This window comes from Zootermopsis nevadensis, unplaced genomic scaffold (assembly GCF_977971745.1).
Source record: "Zootermopsis nevadensis isolate Lab colony 2312 unplaced genomic scaffold, Znev_1.0 Znev_ptg000010l, whole genome shotgun sequence".
Taxonomy (NCBI): domain Eukaryota; kingdom Metazoa; phylum Arthropoda; class Insecta; order Blattodea; family Termopsidae; genus Zootermopsis; species Zootermopsis nevadensis.
In genome coordinates, this window is record NW_028259142.1 from 18479755 (window position 1) to 18498660 (window position 18906).

At 38.2% G+C, this 18906-nt stretch overlaps 2 protein-coding genes across 4 annotated transcripts in view; both read left to right on the top strand.

Annotated features, from left to right (window-relative positions):
* LOC110836326 (uncharacterized) overlaps positions 1 to 14852 on the top strand; it is a 36006-nt gene extending 21154 nt beyond the window's left edge. The window contains exons 3-6 of the mRNA XM_022077419.2: positions 7554 to 7703; positions 8480 to 8616; positions 10295 to 10444; positions 12233 to 14852. Of these exons, the coding sequence (XP_021933111.1) occupies positions 7554 to 7703; positions 8480 to 8616; positions 10295 to 10444; positions 12233 to 13145 (1350 nt within the window). The 3' untranslated portion in view covers positions 13146 to 14852. The remainder of the gene's footprint in view (positions 1 to 7553; positions 7704 to 8479; positions 8617 to 10294; positions 10445 to 12232) is intronic.
* Positions 14853 to 15930: 1078 nt separating this feature from the next.
* Pdp1 (PAR bZIP family member Pdp1) overlaps positions 15931 to 18906 on the top strand; it is a 128350-nt gene continuing 125374 nt past the window's right edge. The window contains exon 1 of one of the 3 annotated variants that reach the window (XM_087346707.1): positions 15931 to 16176. In XM_087346707.1, coding sequence (XP_087202833.1) covers positions 16089 to 16176 — 88 coding nt within the window. In that variant the 5' untranslated portion in view covers positions 15931 to 16088. The remainder of the gene's footprint in view (positions 16177 to 18906) is intronic. The other 2 variants (XM_087346709.1, XM_087346706.1) reach the window with 2 other exon arrangements.

An 18906-nucleotide genomic window follows, 5' to 3' on the forward strand; every position in this document is an offset into this window, starting at 1 on the left:
GCTGGGAAAGCATCGTTAAGAAACTCAGTAAGAATCATACTTTTGTGTACCATACTTTTACTAGTATCTGTGATGTTGATGAAATAGATACATACACAAAGAACCGCTTACGTAAGGTGAATTACGTACTAAAAAATCTGCTATCAATAGAGTGCCTTACGTAATGTGGTGGGTGCATTGAAATAGACGGTTGTTTGGTAGATTCGTCAACTAACGGGAAAATACGGCAAAACAATACGATTGTAGGAATAGTTATCATAGTTGCTGGAGTCACTTGTGTCTGGTTTTGGTCCGTTGCGTTGGCGTGCATAAATCTATTCCAGTGCCGTTGTCGAGAAGCCCCGACAAATTATCTTAAGTCTTCTGTGGCAAGCTTTCAACGTGGCTTTGTTGTGTGTTTCACCAGCGACGTATCATTCGTCCAGCCAGCAATGCAGGGGCACTCGTGCGTCAAAATAGCAGGGGCATTCTCACAACTTTTCGGCCGTTGCAGTTCACTTACTTAACTTTCTCTTTATTTATTGTTCCCCCCCCCCCCTCTCTGCCTCTTTCCCTGTCTGAAATGTGATGGAAATCTTGAAAACGCGTGTTCATTATTTCATAACATTCGAGAAAAAAAGTGTCATGTACTTGAGCTGATGAATTACATTTGCTTGTTCTCAGGATTTAAGTTCATGACTCAAAAATGCATTTTCAGTTTTAGTGCCCAGTCGGATTTCCACATGTTTCGTTTGTTTTCGTAAATCGAATACTTTTCCATAATCCTGGTATTAAAAACGGCCAGTCTATTAATTCCAGAGCAAACATGTTCAAATCGCAGACTTGGGGACAACTATCTTTTTTTCTCTCTCGCTATTTTAAAGTGAAGTAACATTGTAATAATAGAAATCATATTGATGGAACTAATGAATTTGCAATAAGATAAGGTTACTTTTTATTTGCATTAATATTTTTACTCAGAAGACTTCATGAGCTGGACGACTGGTATTCAATTCCCGGAATTTATACTGAGAGAACTCACCCTCGGGGTTTATCGCGTGGGGAGTGAAGGTTACCACTTCTTCTGGTGCCGAGGTAGAGACTGCGTGGAGCTATACCTCTGATCCTCCTTACATTTTAACTGTGTTGCGTCTAATTAATGAATTCGTGTGGATACGGTAGTGAAAGTTATTTCCATAGAAGGTGGTGGTTTCCCTAACCAATTGAGTGACCACTGTATATGTGCATTTTAGTTGGCACGTTCATCTTTGGTGTCGCAATATAATGCAGTCAAGGCTTTGGGTAATGCGACCGAAGTGCATCGGTCTAGCGAAAGTAAGAATGTTCTCTCAAGTCGACTAACGCTTTGGGTGGATCCGTTGTCTTGCCTTACCTTGCCCTGAAACCAGATCCTCGTCTGATCTTAGGGGTCACTGAGATGAACACACGATTTCACTTTCTCTGACGTATTACGTAAGAGACCTCATCTGCTGCCTGTCGTATCTTCCCTTAAATTCAAATGTAAGCGAAGAATGCAACCCGGTACCTGATAGTGAAGACGCTTATTTACCAAGTGTAGACAATTATGCATTGAATTTTTTGGGTGTGAATGACACGTCTTCCGAGTGGTGTCTTCCATTCGGGCCTTTCAACAAAATTTTGTACGCATCTCTCATCTTCCATAATTTAATCATCGTAATAATATTTTGCGAAGAGTACAAATTATTATGCTCGTCATTATGCACTTCTCTCCATTCTCCTGTCACGTCATCTCTCTTAGGTCCAAATATCCTCCGACTTACCTTCTTACCAAGAGTCAATAATTTTAAGCGGCGCTATGAATAGCGAGAGATAAGCTGCTGTAGCCTGATTTAAGGCTCTAATCTGTCAGCAGGCTGATGTGAGAGATTGAGGAACTTCATCAGCGGTCTAGATTCGGACCAGTTACTCCTTATCTAAAATACAAATTCTTTTCTTACAATATCTGAAATACTGAAACGTAAAATACAAAGTTGAACCAGATAAGGATGAGCCGGGATAGCTCAGTCAGTATAATGACTAGCTACGGGCTGGACGACCGGGGTTCGATCCCCGACGGGGGCAGAGGATTTTTCCTCTAGCCTCTGCGTCCAGACCGGCTCTGGGGCCCACCCAGCCTCCTCTACAATGGGTACCGGGGGGGTCCTTTCCCGGGGGTAAAGCCGGCCGGGGCGTGATGCTGACAGCTCACCCCCCCATCTAGTGCCGAGGTCAAGGAAGAGAGGAGCTACACCTCCACTCCCCCCAAGCGCCTACATGGCGTATAGTGGGACAAACTTTACTTTAGTTTACTTACCAGATAAGGTGAATATTTATTGCACTATATAAAGGTAAAAAATGGGAAAGTTGTTTGTTTTGTAATGTTGAGATTGTATGTATATATTTTTTATTTCTCTCTTTAATGCGCCACGTTGGGAAACATCTGCTGTAGTAGTCCACCTGGCTGCTGAAACCGGAAGTGGCGTCACGGGTAGTTGGTTATTAGACCCTCCTGTTGCCGCCAGTATAATAGCCTTTGTTTTTGTACACTCGTTGGTAAATGCAAAGAATCTGAATGGGGAATCGCTCAGTTTACACCAGGAAAAAGCTAGAGTGGATGATGACGTCAGCAGCAGATTAAATTCTGCGAATATTTACTGTCTGAAAACATAACGGTTAAAATATACCAAGTAGGATTTGATGTTCTCACGTCGGGTTATAGCGTCGTGTAGTCGAGTAGCAGTTTACCGACGTTTCAGAGGTGCTTACTGCCTCCATCATCAGGGCGGTGATGATGGGGCAGTACGTGTTATTTGCACAAATTGCATAAAATGAATGCATAATTGGGAGGTTGTCTTTCCATCAGCGTATGTCATCTCCGAAATTATCCAGCACATGAAAATGTTGAGGCACTTCATTACCTTGGGCGATATTTCAACCAGCAATTCCAGTGTTTGAGCGGTTGAAGACCGTTTTTACTATATCCGCCAGTGGATGAAAGTGGATAATAAATTGGAACATATTTTTAAGTAACAAGTATAAATACTGAATTGTTTTATTCATACAAGACAAACCATGAATATTCTATGGAGAATGTTATCCATGCTGCTTGGTTCCGAGATTTGGAGACATGGCATGGCGTGGCCAGTTGCATTACCCGATTTGAGAGCCGCTGACGTTTTGTCTCTGGGGATGGCTAAAGACCAAGATGTTCCTCTCGCAGCCGAACAGCGAATGATCCAGAATATAGAATACGTGACAATTGGTGACTATATTTAGTGCTGTGAATTTCAGGAGATGGTTACAGCAATTATACCAGTCCAGAACCCCTGTAACTGTTTGACTTGAAATTTGAACTGGCCAGAAGATCAGGGGTGAAGGCCCCCCGCTAGCAAGCCATATGTGGAGGTTCCCTCGCCAGCAAGGGATCTGGTATGCAGGTCAAAACACATGGCAGTACTCGAGTGGACATAGTCGACAGCGGGCTTTCAGCCAGTAAACCAAACTTTTGTACCAGTTAGGGAAATAGTGTATAAGATTTTCTTTAATTTCAAAAGTAAAATTATTCCGTTTCTTAAATTTGTTGTTCCTGTATTTATTGATATACATCAAAATTACCACGTCAACCCTGAGGTGATCCTTGTTCTCCACTGACTCTAGTTCGGGATATAACTATCTCTTTCTGCAAGAACAAAGAAGATAAAAGTAGTGAGGAAGGATAGTTATACAATGTTGAAACAGGCATTTAGAACGCGTTATTTTCTATAAGTAAGGCATGGATAATAAACTGTAGTAATTAAACTGTCGTCATATTGAGAAGTTTAGTGAAAACCGCCCAATCCGAATGGGACTTACACTGTACACGATGATCGACATAGTTTTTCACGTTGATTAGCAATTACCCCAGTGACTTCAGAGTTCTGAGAAGTCTAAATAAGAACTGCGTGGAAAAGGAGCGAATTTTATATTTTTTTAATATTTAGATTGCCTTGAAAGGTTTTTTTTAATTACCTCGGCCGTACTCAGGAGTCAGAAAATAAATTTCTCGGTCTTAAAAATGTGAGAACTCATGTCACGGCTGCACGTTAACAATGGATGGCCTGCCAAAGGTGGGAATGAGATCACCTCTGGCTGGTGATAGGAGCACATCACAGATTATTTGGCTACATTGTCTTTTCTATGAATGCAGCTCCAAAGAGGAGCGTGAGAAGCGAGCCGACCGCCGGTCTGCCTTCTAAACAAGACAGCCAACTATCCCCAGTAACCGCATGCCATCAGGTCGATATTGCATTCAGGCGAAAGTTGTTCGAGAGAGGTCACATCTTTAATCTTGTGCTCAGCCTGTCTTTGCACAAGGTTATGTTCACCAGGTGATCAAGAATAGTTAAACGGGCTGTGCATGTAGCACGGATAAGTACAATTGAAATTCTTACAATATTTATCGGTTTCCCGAACAAAATTTAATATGCGTTGCTTATTCCACTTTTATTGTTACATTTTCACTGTAATTATTGAATGATTTTTTTGAAAATTTAGTATGAGCTTCTGAATGATGACAGGAAAGGTTTAATTTAATTAACAAACTTATTACTCCATGAAGCAGAGTCCTTCTTGAGAAATCACAAGAGCCCGCGGCGGTGTGCGCGGAAGGGTCAGGGCGCGAGCCCGCCTGGAGCCGCCGCCGGTGCAGATCTTGGTGGTAGTAGCAAAATCCAACAGGTCCCTGTTTCGAGCCAGTTGAATCCAACTCACACTCTCTCGTTTCCTGGTTAGCTTACACGCTAAGCACGGCTGTACGATAAGTTGCAGATATGGCGCGGCGACAAGTTCTGAATGTCTTAATGCTATCGGCGCAGTAACATTTAAAATGCTACGAAATTTGGTGTTCTGAAACAATGCGTAGGAAACCTCAGTAATTTGTACTCTTCCCCAGTTATTACTATAGAATTATCAAATCAAGGGCGTCGAGATGGGCTCATAAGGAAATGAGAAATACTTACAACATTTTTATTGGAAAATCTCAATAGACGAGACCACTCATAAGACATTGGTGTAATTGGGATGATATTAAAATAAATCTTGGGTTAATATGGTAGAAGGACTTGAATTGGATTGATATGGCTCAGGATAGAGACCGGTGTATTTGTGAACACCGAAGTAAACATTGAGCGACGATCATCTTCTCATGAATGACACCACTCCTTGAATTTAGTTAACGTATTGCAATTAAAGTACATCATTAGGCTGTATTATTTGGTTCAGCGACCTAGTTTTGTGGTCCAACAAACTTTACCATTTCTTGCGAAGGATATTTGGCCGTGACGTGGACTGTACCCTGCAATAAATGTGGAAGGGACTGCGCCCATATCGTATTGTATGGTTTGCCTGCCCTGGGCTGGGGCGGGCCTCCTCACCAACAGCTCTCTTCATGCACGGCAGGCCAAGCGTGACTCCGGTTTTTACATAATTATACCACGGTTGTAGTGGGCGGCGGAGGAGGGATAGATGAAATCCAACCTGCAAGGGAAAATCAACATATGTAAATTATTCTACAGAAGATAGACGAAAGAACAGTGCCTTTGTTGGCTTTGTTCAGCTCGTGATTATACATTTTGGAGCCAGCATAAAGCTTAATCATTTTAACAACCTTGATCAATAGTTGTTAGGTCAGTTCTCGATTATTCATGGGCGAATGTTTTTTGGAGGTGCAAGTGATTAGACCTCCGGATTCAATACCTGTGTTGTACTTTTTTAACAATTGATATGCTGTATTCTGCTCCCTGTAAATTACGTGGAGATCAGCGGGACATAAATCACATGGGGGAAACTAGAAATACACACAGAGTTTTGGTTGCGAAGCCTCTAGGGCTGGGGTTCTCAACCTTTTTCGCTGGCGTACCACTAATTCTAATTTAACACGTTAAGTGTACCACTAACCAAATGCGTTCAGGGAAAACTTATTTATGTTAATATTATCTTTCGATTTTCTTACTTAGTTCGCGTACCACCAGTGGTACGCGGACCATAGCTTGAGAAGCGCTGCTCTAGGGAATGTGCTATATGGGTGTGGACAGGAACACAATATTAAAATGGATGTTAAAGAAACAGGACTTGAAGTTTGGAACTTGAGTTAACTGGCTCCTGGCGAAGGGGGGGGATGAAGGGATTTTGTGAATACGGTAATGAACCATCGGGCTTATTAAATCGGAGGCTTTGTTAACCGATTAAATGCCAGCCCTTTCAATTAGTAAGGACCGTGAAATGAATTACAACTTATCGGGAGATGGTAACGACTTCATGTTAAATGAGACTGGCCACCCCTGCCCTGTTGAAGATGGACAATTGCTATCTCACCAGCTTTCACATTTCTAGGAAAACAAATTATTTGATTGTTTTCACACTTAACGAATCCTCTCCTGCCTTTGGCGCCTTTGCTGTTACAGTAGAAATGGACTAAATAACTTTGCTAAGAATTTGCATTGACAACAAATAATAGTTGCCTGTTTAAGATTATTTTCATATGGATGGTCATTTGACTTTCGACGCCCCCATTTTGTGCTCAATGGAGCACGTTGACAGGGAAACTTAAACCAGTGTGAATGGATGGACATGACCTGGCGTTTCTTGTTGAGAAAACAGCGACAGCTGTGGTTTTGGTGTTGATTGCATTGCCATCACGAAGTTTAGAGTTATTTTCAGTAAATATGGAAACGAATTTAGTTCTCCTCAGCTTCTAAGAACTGGCAAGAAGTAGATGACTCGATGTTCCATAATCTTTTTTACCACTTCATGCTCATTATTTACCGTAAAGCGACTTCAAATGAACTGCTGAATCAAGATTTCATCACTTGATTGATTTCATGCACGTTAACACTGAGAAAATTAATTTATAGCTTGAGGTTTAGTCATTTTGACCTTTTCATAGCAAAGCTGTTAAACACTAGGCGAGAGCACTACGTTCCTTACCGTACAGAACACATTGGTTTATAATCCCAGTTGATTAATATTGGGTTGATTTATCCTGCTTAATTTACTTACATTAATAGTTGTCAACTTTATTCTTTATATGCTGAGTTAGTAAAAAACAAATGACTTGCTTTAGCACACTTTTCTTATATCAGAGGAATCATATTCTAAATACAGTCTTATCATATTTGTTTGTCTGCCTCTCCCCCCAAAAAGCTTTTGGTCCAATTGGTGGAGTTTTATAAATTTGGTACACACATCCTACAGCTAGAAGCCACCTCACCTTTGAACTTTTCCTACCATCAGTACTGTAGTTAGAATACTCAAAGTTAATCAAGAAGTTTCCTGCATTTTATGGAATTTGAAGGTTCATTACAATGTTCACAAGAGCCAAACACTGGCCCCTATCCTGAACTAGATGAGTCAGTTCTACACCCTCCATCCCTATTTCCCTAAGATCCATTTTAAAATTATTCTTCCATATGTGATTAGGTCTTCTGATTGGTCTCCTGCTCAGGCTTTCCAACCAACCAAGCTCAAGTTTAATTAAAAGATAAAATCATTGACCTTTCATGTTTTTGTGATTCTAGGAGTGTCAGAGTCTGCTAGAGGAAAATAGACGCCTTCAGGCCACCTTGGACCTACGTTCAGTGCCTTTACTGAATGGCCGAAGCTTGCAGGTGATAGACAGTACCATTCTGCAGTCCCGTGTTGACACGCTGCAGTGGCAACTCAAGCAGGTAAATATTAATAAACATACAAGTTTACTGCATCATTCATGTTGAGATGTTATATGAATTATGAATACTGGTGTGGATTGGATTCATCTGGCTAAGAATAATAACTGTTGGCAGGCTGTTATAAACATGGTAATGAACCTTTAGGTTTCACAAACAGTGGGGAATTTCTTGACTGAGTGTACTATCAGCTTCTCAGAAAGGAGAAAGTATTATAAAGTGGGACCAGTAGAGACTTTATAGAAGTTTTCAGACTTTTAGGACAGTTTGTGACTTACCATGTTTTCATGTTTTTAAATGTATGCTTCAGGCATAATAATGCTTAATTACAAAGTGTTCTGAGAACAATTAGTATTATTGGATTTCTAGACTTTCTTCAGAATGTTGTGTTCTTTTAAGAATCTTAGACACTGGATGAAGTCCAGAAATCCAATGACATAACAAAATGCTTCCAATGAAGGTCGTGCTCAAAAGAAAAGTGATGTTTTGATTGTATTATAACTTGATGAAGTTTAGAGTGAAGGAATCTTTTCTTTGCCACCATGTCCATCCAGTTCTGAGCTCATCCAACCACCTGTACTGTGGTTGCTGATGGTGAAAGTGGCCAGAGTGTGAAGCTAACCACTCACTTCCATCTACTGTTGAGATTTAAGAATGTGTATTGTGTGATGTTTAGGCACAGGGATGTCTTTACCTCCATCCTCTTTATTCTTGATTGATTTGATAAGTGATTAAATGTGTGTAACACCACTAATGAAGATATAATTTTTATGCTTCAGGCTGAATCCAGTCGGCAGATGTACCGAGCTGTGATGGAGCAGGTTGTGAGGTTTCTGGAGCGAGCATACAAGAATCTTGACTTGATTAAAAACAAAATGGACCCTGGAGGAAGCTCAAACAAATCAGATCCTTCCAGGTTTGGTACAAATTAACTTATTTTATTCTGGCATATCCATTATGTTTATACTGATGCAGACAAACATTATAAAAGGTAAAATTGGAATACATTTAAAATGTCATATTTATAATGACTTTATATTTCATATGTGTAATGTGAAATTATGTTATGTTACTTGCAACTTTATGATTCACCCTATTTAGTACCTGTGGTAGGGATATTGCTGATTAAAAAGAATCTAAAGAATGTATGAGGATTTGAAAAATTTTAATATAGGTATATTGAGATATTTGTCTTCAGTTTGCTTAATTCTGGAAAAACTATCTTGCATTTACAAGAACTCCTTTGTCTCTGTAGATATGCATGTCTTCTCACATCCTATGTCTTACTGTTGATTAATTTAAGCAAAAGGAAGAGTAATTTAATAAATCACTATCAACAGTCTCTAAATATTACAGAAGTTAAGTGAATGTTTTTCATCAGTCAACACACAACTCAAACATAATATTCTTGGCACTGCTTAGTCCTTTAATATTTTAATACAGTGCTTATGTTATAGATATGACCAAGAAATATGACTTGTTTTGACCTTATTTGGTCATTTTCAGGTGAATAACTTGAATCTTAACTAAACTACTACTGTAACATAGACTATGTATTGTCCGTGAGGCACGAGAGTAGACCTGATATCTTTGAGGGAGGTGGGGTAGAATTCTGTGCTACTAGCGGACCGAAAAACACCCGCAGCTTATACAGGCCGTACGTCGTGAGCTAATGTACTGACTGACTGATAGCACAATGTTCTTAGGTAAGGAATACATCACCAGCGCATGCGCAGAACCCACTTTCCCCCTGCCACACAAGCAACGGCTGATAAGGCCACGTGTACTCTCGTGCCTCGCGGACAATAGTAATTTCTAAAACTTGAAATTCACAAACAAAAACTTTAAAAACCTTTAAATAAGGAAAGAGTAAGTAAAGCTGTTTCACTATATGCCACGAAGGCACTTGGGTGAGAGGAGGTATAGCTCGTACTCATTCTTAACTTCAGCACTAGATGGGGGTGAGTGGGGTTAGTGTCACACCCTGGTAGCTCTTTCACCCCCCAGGAAAGGACCCTGGTACCCACTGGATAGGAGGCTGGGTGGTCCCCAGAACCAGTTTGGATGCAGAGGCTACAACTTTTTAAAATTATATTAAGAGTAAAATGTAGAATATAGTGTTAATTTTCTTTATTACTACAGTGTAGGTGTGTATTGACAGAGTATGATTTTTGTCATATTTTGAGGAAATTTATGCACCTACTGCACACAAAAATATATAAGAGCAAAAGTAACCACTGTTTCTAAGTACCATGCTATGGAGACCTATAGATGGCATCAAGATAAAGCTCTGTGCATTCTAGACCAGAATTTTTCCCTCACTTGCAGCCATCTTTGAACTCTTTTGCCATTACACCCAAGAAATATGCCTTGGATCTCAATGGATAGGAGGCTGGCTGTATGCAAGAACTCTTCTGGATAAGCTGGCAAAGACAAAAATTCCTACTCTCTCCAGAAATTGAGCTCTATGGTTTTCCAGTCCACAGTCAGTCATGTTACTGATTGATTTATTCCAGAAAATAGGTAAATGTCTAGTGTACAATTGTGAATGTGAGACTAGTATGATACTTTGTCATTAAAATGTCTTCTTACAGAGTTCCTCGTTCTCGTAGTGTCCACACAGTGGATGTTTCACCAAGCCGAGAATGTCCAAAATATGAAACTCAACCTCATTTCCCACGTGCTAAAAGCATTGCACAGATTGAGGCATCTCCCAACTATAGCACTTTCCGTGACTTCACCTGGTAAGGACACTGATGCTAGTTATTAAGCATTATTTTCTTAATATGCATGAAATGAGCACATATAGGGCTGACTGTGTTTATGTGTCCATCCATCTGTCCACTTGATTCATCTTCAAAGAAATTTGATAAATATATTATGCCACTGGGGTCCACCTTAATATTGCACTTTTATGATTAGTAATACCAGCATGGCAGATGATAGAATTTGTCAGGTAGGATGAAAAATGAATGTGAGCAGGATTTGATCCCATGGCCATATGTGTATGGTACAGTTCACTATCACAAAGCCAATTTGCATTGTATTATATCATTATTGATTAAAGGAGACATTAAGAACATATGATATTTATAATTCAATTGTAAAGGGTTCTGACAGTGGTGGATTACACTTAAAATTATTCATTGTCTGGACTTTTTCTATCATTCTTGTTCAAAAGAATATCTATCACTATGTTTCAGAAACTGGCACTGTTTCCGTCTTCAGGTGAGAGGTGATGGAGACTAGCTCTATCTGACAGACCCAACTGAGTAGGTATCTCTCACCTGAATAGAGAAACAGAGTCAGTTTCCAAAATGTCATGGTTTCTTCTTTTAAACAAGGACGGTGACGAAGTCCAGACAATGAATAATTTTATATATGATATTTATACTTATAAACTGAAGTTGAGTGGTGTTATCTTTAAGGAATAATTTTCTTGAAAATTTACAGACTAAGATACTTTCAACATATATCATAGCTTATACATTACATTTTTAATACAGTGCTGCATTCATAAACAAAACAAATTTATGGCAAAATGAATGAAAAAGTCTAGAGTGCCTGCATTCCGTTTAAGAACATTTTAATATGTCTCTTACAAAATATGTAAGGACAGTCAGAGTATTCAAAAGAGGTTTTAGACGTTGACATTATTCAGAGAATTTGAATAAAGCAATACCAACATTAGAATTGTATTTGGTAAAACCTTAAATGTAATTAGTTCTGAGATTTTTGATATTAATGAAGGTATTGTCACTTGCACTTAGGAACAGTGGTGGTCTTAAATCTGCAGGTGTCATTCATAGTTTTCCATCTCTGAAGTATATATTCTGATACTGAGATGATGTTCATGCACTGAAAACTTTGCTTTGTTTGGTTTTTCCTAATGAGGAATCCAGATATTTTTCAACATTTATAATAGCTTTGATTACAGGGAGGGTACATATAATTTTGGGTAGTTTGGCCTTAAAATTGATAAAAGTTTCTCATGATTAAGCCTTTTAATATCATGTTTTTATTTATGACTCATCCCTGGAAGTTTAGGTTTTTGCAGAAACAGATCTTACTGCATAGGTTACATAGTGCAGAAGAGGACCATGAATGATGAGGTGAAAAGGCTGTATGGGGAAGCAGTTATGTATTTTAAAATTCTAGAATTTGCTTGGATGAATTCAGGCAAATTGCAAGAAATGTCTGTGAAAATAGCCAGTCTCCAGTCTGAAATTTGAACATGTGGTCTCCTGAATGTAAAACAAGAAGAGGTTGCTTCTGTGTGTGAAACTAGGTGGATGTCAAAAGTGAAATCTCTTCTTGTATAGATTGCCAGCAAAATATAATCAGCCCCTTGAAATTTATTATAATGGATGTTACATGTATGTTTTTGGGTATATATATACAACATTTATTCTTATAAACCAGAAGAGTTTAGTTTTCAGTCTTAGTACATTAATAATTATCAGCCAGAAACTTCTGATTATACCTATTTAAACAAGAATATATATACTGTACATTTTTTCCTTCTGTTTCAGGCGCCGCCCAAGACAGACTCGTTCAGATCCTGATGAAGTTCCACCTGATAAATTGTCGCAGGAAGCATTTCGCTTGCTTCGCACAATACAGTCATTGTTGAACACCAGAGAACCTGACCTTGTGCAGCGACTGTGTCCAGAACTTGAACGTGAGATGGTACTTGACCATGACTCTAGTGACAGCCACTGCAGTAGTCCTTCCTTGGCTATACCTGGACCAGGCAACAAAAATTTACATACAGTAGTTTTCCAGAGTAGAAGCAAACAAAAACCAGAACCTGTTTCTCTTTCCACTGGTAGCTGCAGCTCACTTCTCCGGCAGTCACTTGATGCCTCTTCTCTCCGTTCCATTAACTATAACACTAATAACAGCTCCTTAACTAGTGGTCTTGAATCTGCTTTTGCTGGAAGATTCAGGACCACACCTCCATCATACACTTCTTCCCTTGGCCGTCCTCAGAAATGCAAGGCACACAGCCCCCCTGTCCTGGAGTTAGGTTATGAACCTAGAGACACCATAAACAGCAGTCCACCAGTACCTCAACTTAGTGTAAGTTCAACTGAGGATGAGAGTGGATTCTCCTCAATGAACTCCTTCCAAGAAGTAGGACTGCCATTGATAAATCCATCTAAAACACCAGCCTATTCCAAACAGTCATCTTCATACAATGAGACCCATTATCAGTCTAAGACTCAGAACTCCACAAGCCAGCCAGCAGGTTATTGTGGTTCTGGGTGCCTGGATCTAGGGTTACCAGTGGTTGACATTCCATCCATCAGCAGTGACAGAAATGGTACCACTCCGATGCACAGGCGGTGCAGTTCAAGTCCAGCTGAAACTATTTCACAAAATTCAAAAAATAATGCTTCTTTCCATGGTGCAGGAGAAATGTTGAGGGTGCTGTGGGTCTGAATGCCACTGAACGTATATTTTTTTGCCGTTTGCTGATTTTAAAATGTCTATTTTGTCGCCAGTACTCATTTATAATAGTACTAGTGCCTAGTAGTATTTATTAGTGCTTTAAATTTAATTTACTTTGCTGGTTTACAGTTATTAGATATTTCTTAATAGTATGTGTTTCAGTGCATATTATTCTCTTTTTTGTTTTTACACAATTTTAACATTGAATTTGGCGGGGGGGGGGGGGGGATTGCAGATTAACGGAATAGTGTATTGTTGTGTGTCTGAAATTCATTCATTATTCTGGTTACAGCAGCATTCATTGTTTGAGAATTGTTTCAAAGTTAATGTCTACAGTCATGGTATCAAGGTTACTGCATCAGTTGTAAAGTTTAACTCAACTCTTTGTGCATCAAATGGGTTTCAAAAGCAGTGAGAAATAGAATATCACTCACTTATAAATTTACATTTTGAACTTTATCAAAATACTTGTTTGAAACTGATAGATATTGATGTATGTTGATAGATCACAGTTTATTAACTGTTGATAGAGTGGAATTCCTCAAAACTAAGTCTGAAATTTGTTCTACAGCAAAAGAATTCATACAAAATTTTAGTGGTAAAATGTCTGAGGTAACATCTACTTGAAAGAGCAAGAGAAAATATCAAGTCTGCTGCATGTTCTTGATTATTTGTATTTATCTATGTAGTACCCTATGTTAAGATGTATTTTATCAGATTTGTCAAAAGCAACACTCATGAAATAGTTTATTCATTAATTTCTATTTGAGGAATGATGAGTATGCATGCTTAATTTAAAAGTTCCTTTACTTTGACAATAATGTAATCAGGTTACAAACCTTTAGATAGTCCATTGAGCCTGCACCATTTATTGTTATTTCCTTCTCCTTGTCATTCATCTGTGTATCACATTACACCATGTGCTTCACTTTCACTGGACCAATCTGAAGTCCCAGACTCTCAGAGCACTGCTGTGTGCCAAAATATCACATCCAGAACCACACGACAATTTATGGCTTCATGTTTTATGGTCTACTAGATTTTGAATAACCCCAGGAGGACCCATCTAGTAAGTTTGGTGCTCAGTTTTTTCAGACTCATAATCCAGCACAGGTAGTCTGCTGGTCCTGCACTTGTTGCAATCCTTCTAGAAATTTGTATTTTAGTCCTCTGATTTATTAAAAGCATCTATATTTTACAGATAATAGTCTGCTGGAGGAAGAACAAGGTGTTGCAAACAGCTAAGAGAAAAGTGTGTGCAAATTTGTTTTTTATTTTGTCTTAAAATGTCATTCTATGGGAGTAGAAGTCTAATAACACATTTTACCACTAGTTATTTATTTTGTATTAATTTAATGTTTGCTACTTTCCTGTAGTTAGTAATCAAAATATAAGGAGTGAAAAATGAGGAATAAAACACTAGAGTAAAAGATGACCATGTTTAACAAAATATTTGTAAACAACTTCCAGAATAATGCCAGCAGGCCTTTGTACGTCATGAGAAATTTTAATACAGACACTTTGTTCAATTTGTCATATAATATAAAAAATATATGGATCAAACATAATACAAAGATTATTTCTGTATTTCAAATTGTATTTATTTTTGTTTTTCCTTCTGATATGTTGGTTTCAGATCACATAGATCTACAGAGTGGGGCAGTGTTTTTGAAGATACACAAGTCGACCAACAGTTTATTCATATTAATTCAAAGTAATGCAGATTAAAAATAATTGTTTGCCATCGTTGAGGATCATTATAACAAACTTACTTCCTAAAAATAATACCCATCAGTTGTCCATCAAGATTGATGCACTTCATTCATAACTATTTACATTATGTGCAGTCATATGGCATTAATTTCTTCTGAAATTCTCTGTTTGAGATTACTTTAGAGTGCTGGATATGTTTGAAAGACTTTGCTTTTCAAGTAGCTCCATAAAAACAAGTCACAAGCCGACTGATCGGGCAAGGGGGTTGACCAAGAAATGTCACCATAGCAGGAAATTATTTTATGTTTAACACAATCCTTTAAGTGTTCATTGACTGCTGAGCAGTAAATTTCTGAAGAAACTAATATCATGTTGCTGTGTGTTTCAAATTAAGGGCATCAATCTTAATGGATAACATTTGATGGTTGTTATTTTTAAGAAGTAATTTTATTATAATATTACTCAATAATGGCAAACACTAGTCTTTCAATTCATATTACTTTGAATAAACTGTGGTCAACTAGCGTATCTTTGAAAATGAGGAATGAATGCTTTGTGTATTTACGAATAGGAATTAAATTCCTGGGTGTGACTTTGAAGTACACCAACTGTAATGTGTTTCTGTGCTTCTTACAGTGCAGACTGATAAATAAGTAATGGTCAAAGAAATGGGAATCAGCAGAATTGCTGGCAACTCTGACTGAGGTTATGTGGTTTTATCAGTCACTACAGGCATATGTTAAGATTGTACTGTCAAATAACCTGTTTGTACATAATGAACTATTGTTTTGGTACTTTGTGATTAGCAGTATTTCAAATATTTAATTATGTTATGCTTATTGTGCCAGGTTTGTATTTAATTTGTGAATTTGCTATTGTATTTTAAACTAATTTCTATGTTATAAGCCAGTAGTGTGTATTTTAATGCTTTTAATAATTTCTGTGGGAAATTGTACAAGTAAATTGCTTTTTTAAAAATGGTGCTGAAGGTATTCATTAGTCCAGATCACCGAGTGCTTGGATTCATACTGAGTGGGGGGGAATTTGGTTTGTCAAGATAGTGATGTTGCTGGGGAACTGTACGTTTTGAATTGTTGGTAGCCCTGAACTCTATTATTTTTCTGACGGAGGCCTAGTCTGGTGTTTTAAGAGTGTGGTGCCGCTGTATTTCGTTTGTAAACAGTGAAATTGGTAAATTACAACTATTGGGTAAAGTGTGAAATGACCGAGAAGGATTCTGCATCACCCACAATTGTGCAGAGTAACCTCAAACTGCTGTTGGAACAGTCCAGCATATTTCCATCAATTGGTAAGTAAAGTTTTGCATCATTGCTATTATTCATTATAAAAAATCACGCACGTGGCCTTGGCTTAACATTGTCCAGGGCAGTAATTCTGTATGTACAGTTGAAAGTTCGGTTGTAGTTCCCACTAACTACGTAATTGTCTTAATATTCATGATTAGTTGAAGTGTATGCTACACTCCATTTGTGGGGAGGGCTTATGTATAGGTTGTCGTAATGTGTTTAACCGAGATAGTATCAGGCGGCAAATATTCGTGTTTCAACGAGATTACATGTCACGGAAATTGCTTTTGATGTAAGGTTATGAAAATTGCTTGAGGTATCCATGAGGAGAAATATTTTCCGTAAAGAAGACGGAAGAATTGGCCATCCATTGCATGTGCTATAGTTTCAGATACTCGTGTTAATGATCTCCCTTGGCTATGACATGCCAGAATTAGTATGCCTGTAAAACTTCGAAATGGTTTCAGAAATATATGTAATTGCATAGTCTTTCACTGTATGATATATTGATTCACATTGCCTTTTCCCTGGTAAAATTTGTTTCTGGTTTTGAAAGGGATAGTATGTTTTGTTTACGGCAGTGGAAAGACATAAATGAATTTTTTTGTTGTTGCTAAAATCATACTAGATTGTTTATAACATTAGGTTGGAACTAAGTTACATTTTATTTTAAAAAATAAGCAATTGACAACTCAGTTTGTGTGGAGATTCTGTATTGCCTATATAAAGAACGTGCAAATGGAGAGGGCAAGGGAGTGGAAGGATCCCGAGAAAAAATTGTGTCCGAGCGGTGATCAGGGCGAGCAATAGGAATGTTTCGAGGTCCAAACAGTGTCCTGTGATATGACATCCGATGACCTTCGTGATCAAGATAACCTGAGCTTTTGTAACGCCGTACTTTCTCCCTTTCACGTTATTTAAGTTTTCTTATCTACATGCCACATGGACCGGCGTTATATAGGGCACGTGTATACAGACGGCGACAACTACTGGAAGGGTAGCAAAACGTGTCCTTTAAATCTTAGTAGTTTCTTCCTTAAATAAATTGTGAGGTAGATTCAATGTTTGGTACATATTCGCATGAATGTAGTAATAGTAACTATTAAAACGTAGCCATTAAAATTTTTGTACAGGGTAACGTTTAAATGGTCGTGTGTTTATAGTAATTCGTGCATAATAGTTACTTCAAGATTGAATGCGTTCTTTGCGTTTTCGATCTTGACCCAGATATGAGAATTGAGATTCTCAAAGTGGTGAAGATGTCGATGTTGGTCATAGTGTGTACCAATATTACTGCCCCATGTTCAGAATATGCTGATTTTTCAATATTATTAAGGATATTAAATTTATTTTCTTTGTACGACGTTTTGGAAGTGCGTCCTTTCTGTCAAATCTTGACATATGCAGCAATCGTGACATTTAAAGTTGTGTACTCGCTCTAGTCTTACCGATCGGTAAGTGTTCGCGTAGGGTACAGGTTTTTCCCAACTCTACTCTCCCTCTTTATGTCTAAACTGTCCCATCATGTGACCGGTGGATATAAAGACAGAAAAAAATATGAGAAGGAATTATTAAAAGCGCAAAGAACAGGAAGTTAGTTACGTGTCTTTGGACAGAAGGTAGCTCCAAGTGTCTAGATTCGATGTTGTCAAATCAGTGCAGCCAACAATTAAAGCAAAAACCAGGTCTAAATTGTAGGAAATTACTGCAAAATTGTTCTAGAAGAGACAATAGTCACAGAATTGTACATAGCCTGGAATATACGAGCTTATGGGATAGGAGACAAATCACGTATGAGCATCATTGAGAATATTACCTTTCCGATAGTTAAATAAATAAGTGGGCCCGTGTAATTAAGAGCTCTCGAAACGTCGTGTGCACATAGGTGAAGTCTTCAGAATGTATTAGCATGTGTTAGTAATGCATTAGTGATAAATGAATGTTTAATTTTTGTGTTGAGGTCATCAGTCTAGCTTTCACGTCATTTCGTAGTGTAAGTTATGCTATGAAAATCTGTTAGACTTCCTTCGCCATATTAGAACCAATTAAATATTTTGTGTTACACTGATTTTCAGGTTAGGTTATTCGAAATGCGGGACTCTTATCTATAAACCAAAGAGAACGTATATATAAGCAGCGAATATCAAATTTCTCCGACCTGTAGCAGGATTTAGAAGATCTGACTGAATTCACAGTTAATACATGAGAGAAGCGATGATTATAAGTTTTGTAGTTGTAAATATAATTTACCAAATGAACTGACATTACCGTGCGAAGCGATTGGAGAAACTTCTATTTAAAAAACCATCCTGATTTTTGGTTACTCTCCGAAGGGAAATGAACTAAGAGGTAGGAGACCCACGAAAAGATGGTGAGACCACTTCCAGGAAATTGATGTTGGGTTCGGAACAGCCTGCCTAGTAAATCCGATCCCTGAAGTTGGTGATAATGATTCGGGCACTCTCACAGACGATGGGAATAACTATTGTCTGTGAAAACATCATCATACGCTTTGTCATGGATGGGTTTTGAGTCCATGTTTTAATTGTCGGTTTGATTATTATAAACTTCAGTATAAACGCATCTATACTTATGAGTAATAGAAAAGTGGACGAATTCTGCATGGTATTTCAGTGGAGTACGTACATTTTCAAAATGACTACTTCGCGATTTTGCATCTTAATTTTTTAGCCTTGATGGGACCTTTGTTGCTGTTGGAAAACTTTCGTAAC